This window comes from Sordaria macrospora, chromosome 7 (genome assembly GCF_033870435.1).
Source record: "Sordaria macrospora chromosome 7, complete sequence".
Lineage (NCBI taxonomy): Eukaryota > Fungi > Ascomycota > Sordariomycetes > Sordariales > Sordariaceae > Sordaria > Sordaria macrospora.
In genome coordinates this window covers 2631735-2645686 of record NC_089377.1, presented here as the reverse complement: position 1 = coordinate 2645686, position 13952 = coordinate 2631735, and the positions used below count along the sequence as shown (strand labels likewise).

At 52.4% G+C, this 13952-nt stretch overlaps 2 protein-coding genes across 2 annotated transcripts; one reads left to right on the top strand and one right to left on the bottom strand.

The window, feature by feature from the left end:
• The first annotated feature begins 6838 nt into the window (after positions 1 to 6838).
• Positions 6839 to 12444, top strand: SMAC4_06322 (uncharacterized protein). The gene is made up of 4 exons (XM_003345873.2): positions 6839 to 7688; positions 8000 to 8699; positions 8767 to 11020; positions 11084 to 12444. The coding sequence occupies exons 2-4, from the start codon at positions 8073 to 8075 to the stop codon at positions 12058 to 12060; spliced, it is 3858 nt and encodes a 1285-aa protein (XP_003345921.1). The 5' UTR covers positions 6839 to 7688; positions 8000 to 8072; the 3' UTR covers positions 12061 to 12444.
• A 496-nt stretch (positions 12445 to 12940) lies between these two features.
• SMAC4_06323 (uncharacterized protein) lies at positions 12941 to 13645 on the bottom strand (the record flags this gene model as incomplete). Its single annotated transcript, XM_066090434.1, has 1 exon — positions 12941 to 13645. One exon carries the CDS (start codon positions 13643 to 13645, stop codon positions 12941 to 12943), a length of 705 nt encoding a protein of 234 aa, XP_065947794.1.
• Between the last annotated feature and the right edge of the window lie 307 nt (positions 13646 to 13952).

Sequence of the window (13952 nt, the reverse complement as noted above, 5' to 3'; positions counted from 1 at the left end):
CGATATCTCTCCTTCCCTGCCTTGTGAGGACTACTACACTACATACGTAAGGTAGGTTCCGATCCTGGACATGGACATCTTGGAGAGCTGGACGGCGTGCAACCTCTCCGGCTTTCTGTCCAACCGTACCTCAACGACACAGCCACACCCTTTGCTCGCCCGTGTCAGTCACGGCCAGGACGACCCCTCCTTGCTCTCCTCCGTCTGCTCCGTCTGGTGAGGTGTTGTGGTGGTCCATATGTATCGCTCGCATGTTCAAGCTCGGCGCGATAGGAGGGCCGTCTCGAATATCTCATGCCGCCAAATCGCCATCACGCTCATCAAGCAAGATTTGGTCCCTCGGTACATATTATACATACGGGGCAGCTTACGTCTAAGAGCAGTCCAAGGTGGAGGCTATCACGCCTGTTTACACGCCGTCCTCTCGGCAACCGTGATTAAATGCCCCGGACTTGTGGGGTAGACATGGCCCAACGGGCGGAGTCTCGAAACGCCTGTCTTGGTCCTTGGATTTCCACGTCCCAGTCCATGGCGTTTGGCGTCCACTCCTTTTTCTTGCGCCTGTGGGCTGTGGCCCGGCCAGGGCGTCGTCTCTAGGTTTTAGGGCGGTTGTGACGCACCGGTACTGACCGGGTCGGAGCGATGAGCGATGTGAAAGTCAAGCCCCAGCCTGTGGGGCCGCGGCAGGCCTTCCGCGCGCAAAGGTTTCATCCTCCAGGTTTGGAATCCCTCTGATATCGAGACCAGTGTTTGGTAGACCTGGCAGTCCTTGGACAAGCGCTCCTACAGTGAGCCTTGTGTTTCGCAAGATTCTGGGGACGCTGTGGTCTGTGGTCTGTGGATGGGTTGAACAAACCAGCAATCGCCGCCTCCTACTTCGCCGTATAACTAATGTACGTACAGTTGGTCGTGGTGAAAATGTCATGTGCTACTACCGATGGGTCTTCAAACAGATGAAAACGGCAGGCCATGTAGTCACTTACGCACTCCATATCCCAGTCCACGGAGTTGGGAATAGCGCCAAGTTTCGTGATGCGCTTTCTACAGACTAATCATGCAAGGGGTCAAGCCAACAACTGAAGCAAGACCGTGATGGTTTTCTGTTTTGGGTCACGGCGTTCTGAGGCCCCGCGGTCGCCTTCTTGACTATTTATTCCTTGCGTCAGGGCTTGAGCATTGTTTAATACTTGTCCGCTGAGATATACATCACGCCTGCTATATCCACATGAGATCATAGGATAATGGCACACCAAACTCCAGCCTATGACTAGCTATCCTCCGCTATCTCCTGAGGTGTTGGAGTAACTTGGTACGAGACGGAACTGAAAGGCTGACGGAGAATGATGTCTAAGTGGTAGGTATTCGGCGTCAAAATGTTTGGAGAAACAAGTTCAAGACCGCAACTTGTGAACAAGATATTTGACAGAATCGCCAGAGCACCATCCTCAAGTGTCAAATCGGTCCGCCTCTACGCTTCAAGGTGTGGTTACACCAACGACAGCTATCATCTGAAATACTGCAGCGTAACGGTCCAGGCCTCTTGGTCACATAGGACGGTAGTACCACGAGGAGTTACCATAGGAGCTGTTAGCACCTCACATTCCGACAACACTAAAAGACCTAACAATATCCGTTTCGCCTGTGTCTTCCGTTTTTTCTAATGGGCCTGGCGGACACGCCAACACTTCCCACCCACCACTGCACCCAGCGAGCCATCCAAGAATTCTGTGATTGCACAACAACAGACAAACCTCGACGTACAAGTAAGCCAGCACACAAGCACGACTCGAAGCCTGTATGTGTGTGTCTCCCCTTCAGTGAACGAGGTTTCACCTTCTCTCCTTCCCCCAAAACCTTGTTGGCGGATGGAGTTTGCACGCAGTGACAAGTCTCACCATGAGGTGCACAATCCCGCGGGAGCACCTCGATATACGAGGTTTTGAGGTTTTCTGTCACCCTTCATCCGGAAATGGAGAGAAAGGAGTTGGAATTGACAGCATCCTCAGCCCAAAAGGAGAGTGATGAACCGACAGCCTACCATCCCACGGGGCGCTAATCTCAGACAATGCCTCCTTTTACGAATCAAACCCATTAACGACACAAACTTGGCCAGATTCTCGTCGACAAGGGTCACTATCAGAGTTTCTCATCATTCATGACAGGCGTCGAGGATGTTCCTGCTTTATACATACTAAGTAGGTAGCCACCCTGTGCTCTTAGCCAAGCACATATCGCGCTTGTCATGCAAATACCACCTCGAGCCCGAACGGCATGTGTGTTGCAATTGCAGTACATGTGCTGCAACAGTCGGTGCGGTACGCAAAAGGCGCTTCTGCAGGGTGCTTGTAGGTACGTTACGTACCTTTTCCTGCAGGACCTATATCGAGCTCCATGCTCGACATACCTTGATGCCATGGATTGCCCTTCTTCTACCGGGGCAGGCTCTCTGGACCTCGCTCGCTGGGCACCTCTTGTCACTCGTCACTCCGCATCTGAGATCGGGATCACTCGTCTCCTGCCTGCGCGCGGAAACAAACCCGGCACCCTTTTTTTTTTTTTGCCGTGCCGCGCGCCATGCATCTTCGCTGGCCTTCCAGAAACCTGACAGAAGCCTGGCTTGAATCGTTATGAACAAGGGATCGCGGACGAGGAAACTGCACAAGGCGTGATAACCCCCGAGAACCTCATTTCTGGTGATTGTAGTTCTTTCCCCGCCTTGGCTTTTACATGGCGATGATACGGCATCGTAGCCGGCTTAAGGGGTCATGCTATATCTGTGCCATTTCCTTGTCCAGACACGCAATCACCGGGCCTACCGAGACAGGCTGTATCTTGTCGTCCTCTCGGAACCTGACCCTACCACAACAGGTGTGTAAAGACTATTGGCAACACTGTCAAGGGCAGCCATCTACAGCTGACTGTCATCGGAACTTTCCATTCACTGGTGCGTGCAAAACACACATGCCTGAGGTGCAATTCACTCGATTCCTCCGCCGTGGCGGTCTCGGGAAGCATGTTGTACCTGCAGAAGCCATGATCTGGACTTGCAACCGTTCGTTGAATCAGCCCAAGCTCCTCGGGAAGAAAAGTCAAAAGCCAAGGGTGGGAGCGTTGTGTCTTAGACCCGCGGAAAGCATACGGTACCGTCGTCGATTCAACGCTACCTGGATACGCCAAACTCTGCGCCAGTCTCAACATGAAGCAGATACGTTTTTGTCGACGTACCCACCTAAATTTGGAACATCGTTCCAGATAAGAGTCCCTAGTCGACATGTCTAGACGCGTGTTAACTCTCGAATCGAAGATATACATCCGCGTATCTCATCCTACGGGAGCTCTCATCTCGTACGTTTACTTCGATATCAAGTCGTGGTTCCTCCCGTTAGTCATACAAGGCCTCATCCTTGCCATGGCTTCGGGCCGGCAATGGTACCGAGGCGAACGAGAATACCTCTACGTAGTGGCCAGTTCAAGTTTGACAGGCAAGCGCGGGATGTTTTTATATCAAACAAGCCACCTACTAAATCGGCATCCGCCCCTGCCTCAAGTTTTTCAAGCCGGACAAACATTAACGGAAGGGCCGACAGGAAGAGTGTCTAGTAGGGGTGGAGGTGTCCGCTACCTTACCGTCTACCCCCCCCATATACTAAGACGATGTAAGTTTCTCTTCTACCACGTGGGCTCTAACATGCCGACATTCACGCATGATTTCGACCTATCGGTAGGTGACGATCCTTCCAAACAACAAAACGATATTAAGAACCACTCAACGATATCTTTCTTTTCCCCTCACAGACACTACCAGCCTGGCTGCTAAACCAGTCGCTACCCACTCGGTCACCAACGCAGCTTCAACCTCCACCTGTTTCTGAACCAAAGCCAGAAAAGACGCCACAATTAGAACATGAAACAAGAACCATCCACCACAACAAGAAACGTCCCAAACCACCAAGTCCGTCACGGGAACCAGACAGCAACACTACTTAGATCTGGATCGGGTTCGCGGACGGTATGTGGGTCAGATTACGCTCTGCCAGGGCCGTCAGGCGAAGGAAGGAATGGCGGATAACGGGACCCTGCAGCCCGGAGCCGAAGAAGGGTGTCTGTCACACGTGTACATACCTAGCATACCTTTAGGCATGGTGGATTCGGTCGAAGGTATATCTCGTAGATTATGGGGAATTGAGCAAGGCGTAGGTACATAGCTTTCGAAGACGAAAGGAGAGCCAACAGGAGATTGAAGTACACTTGAAGGATTGGGAACCATGGGGATCGGGAACGGGAAAACGGGAGTGAGACATATGACAGAAACATACAACACGTATTTGGGGGATGTGTGGCTGTTAGTACCCGTTCAAGCCGTTAGAACTAGTGTGTCTCGCTTTCTCGAGCTTGAATTGCCTGACTTTGGCCGTTTTATCTCCCGTCCGCTGTCAGTGCTTTCTGGTAGACAGAAAGATATCTAGGAAGTGAGAGACAGATTGACAGATAGATAGTGTACATATCTGTGTTCCTTGGGTCCTCAAGTCTTTCAACAGACGTGCCGAGTTGAGTGGTCACTTCACAGTTGGCTTGTCTTTTTTTTTTTTTTTTTTTTTTTTTCTAACACTTTGACAGGTTAGTTTGGTCCATCGGTTAGACCAGGTTGTCATGACCCATGGGGGAGTTTGAGTACCTACCGAGGGCCAAGGAAGGCAAAGGTGATTGTCATATTTGAGTTTTGGGATGTACTGGTTAATGTGATGGAGCTGAAGATGGGTTTAAGCTGGACCATTTTAGCTGTTTCTCTTTGAACTTTATTCGAACTCTCTTGAAACTATTTTATCTCGACACTTTCTCTTCATCTCACTCTTCACCTCTCTCTGCAAGTTCTTGCTTATTACTCCTTATCCAGGCAAACCGAACCTTTCTCCTGTTGAACGGGAGGTTGAAAATACAAGAGAAAGAGAAGAAAAAACAACGAACAAAAAGTGTACCAAAGCCCGGAAAGAGACTTGCAGAAGTCGTGAGCTTTGATCCCGCGGGCGGGTAGTGATCAAAGAATGAAAATCGAAATAGTGATTGGTAATAACAGCCCTGGGAGACGGCTGTTGTCAGAATATAGGTTGGTATAGACATATGATATAGTATTGAAGAGGCGTCAATTTGTTAGGGTCGGGAAAGAAGCCGGTTCTTTCATAGATCTCCTTTTTTTTCCAAGTGTTTTTTTTTTTGCTCCCCTTGCTGGTCCTTATCCGCTTTCATCATAATCTGAACATGTAGATAGTGGGTGCGCTTTGGACTTTAGCTAGTTAAGAAGTGAGGATGGAATCCATCAGGGGAAATATCGGGGTCTCTTCCTGCCTATGCTTGCGTACTCCCGTTGAGATTCGAAAGAAATCCACGTTGATCGGCGTTGATGCTCGCAGATCATGTTAGTGTATCATATTACATGTTGTTTTGTCCGTACAGCCAAGTTCTTCCAGCGAGCAATATTCATGTCCGTTCTTGTGTTTCCGATGAACCTTCCGGTGAAGGCCGTTGCCATCGTCGCGGAGACCGAGTACATGATTTCAAGTCCACAGGCGGTCATGATGCTGAGAGCCTAGCTTAGGAGTTGTGACTCTCGGTGTTATTGAAAACAATTGCGAGCACTCTTATGAATCTGCTTCGTAGGTGACTCGACCAAGGAAGGATAAATGAGTATGAGAGCAGAGTGTCGTCACCAGAAGAGAGTAATTTGGTTTGCCAGCTGTTCAAGCACAGGATTTTGTTCGTTGGCGAGAATTGGTAGAGACACGTGTCGCTGCTGAATATAAAGAAGGACAGAAGCCAGGGAGTTATACAGGCTCGCACGTCTCTTCCTGTCGGGATATCCAACGGACACACAACTTCGACTGCGATACTCGCTAACAGATAGATGGTGAGTGTCAAGAAGGAATAGATGGGATGAATTACTCAGCGTGAAACGCCTTTTTCATTCACCGTGATCATCCTTGAGGCATAAACCCCTGTTTTCCACAACAAAGTACGCTGAAATTTTCTGAGATCTCCCGGCAAAGGTTGGCTGATTTCTTTCTCAACCACTGGAGTAGGACACATATTCTAGAAGAATTGTATGCCATTTTTCGTAAATGGAAGGCAGAGAGTTGTGATAGCGTCGATGTCCATATATCGAATTGTTGTTCGTGCGTTAACCGATCTTCGCCCGACGGCGTCATTCAATATCTCCATGGGTTCGCTCATGATATTTATTGTGCTTATGACCAACATATCCGACGAGGAAATGATAGGGACTGGTAGCTGTTGGTTTTTCAAATCGTCCCCATCCGATTAGCTAAACCAGTTTACACGGTGTGGTGGTTGGAGGTGAGCTCGTCAAACGATACGCGTTGGTTGTTGGAAGAAGAGAAGAGATCAGACTGGAAACATCAAGAAGTTGCTGGAATCATCCAGTTCGGTCTTGTATCGCATGGTAACGGCTGCAAAGAATGTTCGCAGCTAGTGAGAATCTTGGAGATGTTGTAGATCTGCAAATTGATGTGCATCAGGTGTAGCGCTAGAAATTGCAGACGTTTCCCAATCTGGCTTTCATCTCTGAGAATGGCCCGGTCCTGGTGTTTACAATTGATCAGGAGGTTTTGATGCCATGTGAAGCAGGAGCCCCTATTTCCTCGTCAGGACGGCCCGCCAGAAGCTTCTGGGCGGGAATTGGCAGCTGTTGATGCAAGCTGCTTCGGACAATTGCCCAACATTTTTATGCGGCAGCCAGCAGTTGTGCCAGCTTGGCGGGCCTGGTAACCAGAGTTCGTCAGAGCTCGGCCCAGCTGCCCAATGAGGGCCAACTGAGGCGAATTTGAGCACATAATTGGTCCGGTCTTTTGGGTGGATCTGCTGCGGTGGTGACTTTTCAATACGTGCGCTAGGCCACAAGAGGAATGGTTTACCAGTACCCAAAGCTACGTACCTGCCACTTCGCCCATCTGGACTGGCCCAGCTGCCCCAGCAGCCGTGGAGGGGACCTGGGCGGGCGACGAGGCATGCGAGGGGAACTGGCCAGACAATATTTTTTGGAGACGTTCATATTGCAACGTATCAGGGAGCTTCCAGGACAACCCCATTTTGGACACAACTCCCACTCTCAACGTTCCTCCTCATCCACCTCACGACCAGGTCCCTACGGCCCACGCTACTAGCCTCCAGGACCCAGCTTGTCATTGACCCGACCCGACCACGGCACACGGGCAATTGTGGCCTCTTCAGCTCCGGTCCGCTATAACCTCTTTTTGTTCGCCGCCTTTTGACTTTCGTCGCCGTCTCCGAACCTTTACCAATAACTTTTCCTCCATCCCGCTCCATCCACTCCCGTCTTCTCCCCCTCCCTTCCCCTCTTAGACACTCCTCCAGTTCCTCCCATTGAGGTTCCCCTTCTTTCCCTTCAACACCACACCCCAGGATTGATCGCCAGTCCTGTGCATGATGCTATAGAGAGACCAACAATAAGCTTGCCACCTATTGTCATCGAGTCTCCTCGCCCGTTCTCCGTCTTCTTATCTGTCCTGCATTGGATTAGTTTTTTTTACCCTTCGGCATTTCCCAGGCACTGCAGAATCTTTTAACCAACACACGCGGACTTTATAAGCTTCGAGCTGCCAGGTGGTCCTTTCTCCCAACACAATTTTTAATCAACGTCACTACTTTCCGGCGCTGTGAGTTACACCAACCTGCTCCCACCCCCGCAACTGAGCCACTTACTTCAGCTTGCTTCCCTTGGTTGTTCTACCTTGGTTGTTCTACCCTGCCTGTACTGCCCGTACTGCCCTTCCTGCCCCCTTCCCCCATCACACTCATCACGAGCAACGGAACGGGTTTGGAATGTTTCAGGCCGCGGAAACGACCAGCGTTGCAGTTCCTGTCTCGGCCTCAACATCCCGGATACCGACTCCTAACCTGCCACACAGCTCCCAAGCTACCCCTACCTCTACTCTAACAAGCCATCTAACTGCCATCTCCTCATCAGATAACGAGAAGCGCCTGTTCCGTACCCCCGGTTCTTTGGTACTTTATCGCCTTTTATCATCACCACCATCATAATGGCCGACTCGACCGAGCAGTCAGCTGCCGCGCAGCTCTTGCAACAGCATCTGGAGACAGCTTCCAACGCCGGCTCCTCCCACCGCGTCCTTGTCGAGGAGGTTGAGGACGAGGACCTTCACAAGCCCGTCTCTAGCTCCGAGACTCCCGCCGCCCCCAAGCCCGCTCCCAAGCCCAAGACCCTCGACACGCAATCCCGCGAGCTGTTCCCCGAGCTGGGCGGGCCCAAGCCCAAAGCGAGTGTTGTTGCCCCCATCTGGGGTGCCAAGAACAACGCCAATGGAAGCACAAATGGCGCCGCTCCGGCCAACGGCACCCCGCAGACTTCGGCACCGCCTTCCGGTGTTAGCACCCCGATCGGCTCCGGACGGCAAGGGCCCGGGCCACACCCGTTGAGCATTCCGGGTCGCAATGTCGAGACCATGTTGCTTGACCCGCCTCACATCCTTCCCAGGACGCAGCTCAAGCGCCCTCTTCCCGATATTCTGAAGGATTTGAACCGCAAGGCGCGTGCCAACGTGACCATGCACGCTCTGGGTAATGGCCAGCTCAGGTTCGACGCTGTTGGTCCCCAGGAGCATGCCACCCAGGCACTCAAGGACTTGATTAACCAAATCGGCACCAAGGTTGGTTATGCCCGGACGCTTTATGGATCGAATTGTTGGATGATCGAGCTAACTAACTTTCTCTTAGCAAAACATCACCGTTGGGATCCCTTCGTCGGCGAGGGCGCACATTATCGGCAAGGGCGGTTCTACCATCAAGGCTATCCAGGAGAAGACTGGAGCGAGAATCCAGCTACCAAAGGCTGACGAATCCCATCCTCCCGCGGACGAGGACGATGATACCATGATCAATGTCCACGTCGAGGGTAACGCCTTTTCTGCTGCGGCCGCCAAGCAGGAGATCGAAAAGATCGCCGGTGAGCGCGCCGCCAACGTCCAGACCAAGCTGCGCAATATCCCTGCCGAGTTTTATCCATTCATTGCCGGACCCAAGAACGACTTGGTACATAAGCTCGAAGAAGATTTGGGAGTTCAGATTCGTGTTCCTCCCCTACAGGGACGGTCCCTGCAAACCCCCGTTGTCCCTGCTCCTGGGCAACGCCCCATCTTTGCGCCTGCTCCTCAGGACTACAACATTCAGCTCGCCGGTGAGCGTACCGCAGTTCAAAATGCGAGGGCCGCCATTGAGCGACGTGCCGAGGAGCTTCGCCGTCAGCTTGCTCTCGAACAGCTGTCGATCCAGCATGGCCGTCATCAGTTCATCATCGGTGACAGGGGTGTGCCTCTTGACCAGTTCTTCGAGGACACCGGGTGCGCCATCATCCTCCCTAGCGATGAGGATGATGACATGGTAACCATTATTGGACCTCAAGACCACGTGAACCGGGGTCTTGACAAGGCCATGGACCTCGCTATGAACATGCAGTGCTCCAATATCGACATCTCCAGATTCCACCGTCAGGCTCCTGGAGGCGCTGCGGCTCATGCCCGCAGCGTGACCCGTTATCTTCGTCAGCGCAAGGCCATTGAGCAGCTCGAGAGGCTACACAACGTCCAGGTGAACACTCCTTACTCTGACGAGGGTGCTTTGCCTTGGGAGCTTTATGCTCGTGATGGCAAGAACGCCATTAGGGCCCAGTCCGAAATCAAGGGTCTCGTGGACAGCCACCCTCCCGCGCGTATCCAGACTGTTCAGGTTGATCCTTTCTTCCACACTTATATCCGCAAGGATATTACTCCCCGTGTTAGACAGGATTACAGGGTCCAGTTGGTCGTCCCTGAGACTACTGAGGCCAACGCTCCTGTTCTCTTGGTGTATGAGGGACCTTCTAGCCCCACTAGCTACGAGATCCCTCGTGGTCAGCCTAGCCAGTCCGAGGTTAGCGAGATGCAGAAGTGGTTGCAGGACGCCCGCCAGCACATCCTCGGCCTTGTTAACCAGCAAGAGGAGATCATTCAGGCATCTTTGGATGTTCCCATCAAGTACCACACCAAGCTCAGGAACTTCATTCGCAAGGAGCAGGACGAGCGTAGGAGCCAAGAGAAGATCCCCGCTCGTGTCTCTAATATCGGCACCACGGTCAACATCAAGGGCCCTCGTTCCGCTGTCGAGAACCTTGCTTCCAAGTGCGAGGCCTTCATTGAGCAAGAGAAGGCTGACGAGAAGGAGCGTGGTTTCACCTTGGACTTTGAGTTCCCGCAAAAGTTTGCTAACCACCTGATTGGCAAGGGCGGTAGCAACATCCGTGAGCTCCGTGAGAAGTTCGATGTTGATATCCAGGTTCAAGACGGCAAGGTTGAGCTTAAGGGCCCCAAGGCCAAGGCTGAGGCGGCCAAGACCCACATTCTTGCTTTGGGCCGTCAACTCCAGGATGAGGCCACTCACATCCTCAAGATCGACCCGCAGTTCCATCGGGCTTTGATCGGTGCTCAGGGGGCGCAGATCAACCGACTACAAACTCGCTACAAGGTCTTGATTTTCTTCCCTCGCACCCAAAAGGTCTCCAACGACGACGAGTCTGTTGCTGAGGCTTCTGATGTCGGCAAGCCGCGCCGCCAACAGGCTGCTGACGAAGTCATCGTGCGCGGACCTAAGCGTGGTGCTGACGAGGCTCGTGACGAACTGCTCTCGTTGTTGCAGTACCTGAAGGATACCTCCTACACTGCTACCGTCACCGTCCAGCAGAAGCAGATCCCTTCGCTCATTGGCTCTGGTGGCGCTGCTCTCGATGCGCTCCGGAACGAGACCAAGGCGGTCATTGACATCCCTGCCGCTCGCGACACCGCTGACGGCCTTGTTGAGATTCAGATCAAGGGCACTAAGGAGGCCGTCGCTGCTGCCAAGAAGGCCTTGGAGGCGAAGAAGGCCGTCTTTGAGGATACTGTTGTCAAGACTATTGAGGTTGATCGGAAGTACCACAGGAGCCTCATTGGTGCAGGTGGTAAGTTGCCCTCACACGGCAAGCTCAATGCTGCGAAATATGTACTAACATAACCCTTCGTAGGCTCTACCATCCGTGACATTGTTGTTAAGGCCGGCGGCTCCGACGATCGTCGCGAGATTGCTCGTGCTGTCCAGTTCCCCAAGCAGGACAACACCGATAACACCATCAAGATTGAGGGTCGCACCTCGGTCGTCGACAACATCATTCAACAGATCGAGGCTATTGTTGCTGAGCGCCAAAACCAGATTACCGAGGTTATTGAGGTCCCTGTCGAGAAGCACAGATCTCTCATCGGCCGTGGTGGCGATGTCAAGCGTGATCTCGAGTCTCAGTTCAAGGTTTCCATTGACGTCCCTCGCCAGGGCAGCGGCCAGACCGGCGTTAAGATTGTCGGCCAGTCTGCCGATGTCGAGAAGGCCAAGGCTCACATCGAGACCTTGACGAAGGATCAACCCGGCGAGACTCTTCAGGTCCCCCGCGCTCTCCACCACTCGGTGTCCAACAACGGTCAGATCTTTAGGAGGTTGAAGAGCGACCACCACGTCACCATTGACCATGCGGGCCACTCCATTCCCGCCAAGCCTGCCGCTTCGGCCAGTCTCCGTGCCAATGGTGGTTCTCTTCCTTTGATTACTGATGACGAGGAGTCGACTGCCGACGCCCACTCCTGGACTGTTGTTGACCAGACCTCGACCGAGGAGGGTGACATCCCATGGGTTATCCGCGGCAATCCTGAGAACATCGAGAAGGCCAAGAAGGTCATCGAGAATGCGATTGAGCAGGCCAAGAAGGAGGATGCCATTGGCTACCTCATCTTGCCCGATCCCAGGACCTATCGCTACGTGATCGGCCAGGGTGGCGCCAAGGTCAACCAAATCCGCAAGCAGAGCGGCTGCAAGATCACTGTCCCCCGCGACCAGGCCAAGGGTGAGGCCATTGAGGTTGTTGGTACCAAGGAGGGTGTCGAAAAGGCCAAGGACTTGATCTTGGCTGCCGTCAAAGAAGGCCAGAATGCCAGCAGGTCGCCTAGAGAGTAGAGTTCTTGTTAGTGAAGGCTTTGGGTTTTGGCGAAAATGTTGTAATGCTGGAAGTTAGGCGATAGTTGGTTGACGGGCATCTGAAGGAAGGCCCACCAAACGAACATGGTCGGAGGCTTTGCGCTCCAACAAGCTATATACCTCTGATCCTGGTTTCTTTTTTTTTTACTATATCATGGGAGGATGGATGACTTTTTATGGCCACTAAAATTTCTGGGAAATGGTTCAGAAAAAAGAGGTGGTTGACGCAGGTTAAGATGCAAATGAGGAATAAGAATTGACCTACGCGGTTTACCGGTTAGAAGACGAGAATGACGCAACTTCCTTTGACATGTGCAGTGCTTATGCTTCTTCTCGTCGCCCATGTTTTGATATTCCTTGAATATTAACGCAGACAAGCAGGATCTAGAATTAGTTGATCTCCCGGCAGTTACTGACGAGCTTTATATGATGCTCACTTGTTTCTTGTATATAACACGATCGAGACGAGTTCAGACAGACGAGTCCAGGAATCATGCAGACTGCCACGTACTGCCCTACGGCCATATCACCTCTGTCTTCAAAAATTCCTGAACTTCCAAAACCTTGTAATGTCCCTATTTTCGTAACTTGCTTCAATATTGGAACACATTCCATGGATAAATAAGGCATACACCTGTCTCACTCATCCCCAACCTCAACCCAAAATAACAGGGCACGTTGATCAACCCATCTCTCAACGTATCAGCACATAGTCCATAGCCCTTGTCTTGTTGATGCCCTCTTAACCATGCGTCTGTTATCCACGACCACCCACCCAAGCAAACTCCCCCATCTGTCTCCTTCACTTCTAAAGTTCCCATCCACCCATCCATCCATCCGTCCCTCCGCCCTGGCAGGCTTAAAAGAACTTGACACCCAACGAATCCTCTCCACTCTGGAAGATCTGCGCCTTCCCCCTCTTCACCACCGTGCCCAACGCCTTGACAAGCACATCCCCATCCATCCCCCAAATCTCCGTACCCCTCGTCCCCTCTCCCTCCCTCAACTCGTAAACCGTCAACACGCTTCCCCTCTGTCCAGTCTCTTCCACCCACCCTTCAATCAACGATCCCCATTCCTCTGGTGTCCGCCAGTAGACGAAGGCTTCGTCCCCACCACCACCACCACCACCACCACCACCACCCCCCTGCTGCTCTGAATCCTTTTTACTTGTACTAGTACCAGTAAGAGGGACATACTCCGCCCGCCCGTCCTTTTTCAAAAAGTCGACGACGGATTTGATGTCACCCACCGCTAGCCGGCGGTTAATGCGCGGGTTGTGGAAGGGTAAGGTGTCGGGGGAAAGAGACACCTTGAAAAGCCGGTGGTGGCGGCAGTAGGACAGCAGGAGGGTGGACCATTTGGTTAGCTGGGCGTGGTGCGTCGTTAGGTTGGTTTGGCGGGTGAAGAAGGGCGGGAAGAAGAATTCGCGCGGGAAAGGGTACGTGTCGTTTGGTAAAAGTGTTCCAGCGGATGATGATGATGATGATGATGATGATGGTTTGGAGGCAGGAGGGTTGGGGGTGCTGGAGGAGTCTGAAGGGGCGGGAGGTGTTGTTGACATTTTGGCTGGGGATATTCGAGGGGGACCCGGACTGGCTTGATAGCTTGAGGTTGGTCGGGTGTAGGTTGATGTTTTGAGTGGTGGGATTGGTTGATGACGACGTAGTATTTGTTGTATGGCGGATGATATGAAGGTTCAACAATGGGACATGGAGGTTGGTAATGTGAGTGTGAGATGTAGTTGTGAGAGGTAGTTGAGGATAGAGCCGCATGGGTCGGCGTTCGGTCCGGGGAAGTTGAAGCTCGTGGTTAGTGGGGTAGGTTTTAGCTCTGGGCCGCCTCATCAGTGGGGCTGTCAAGCTGTGAGC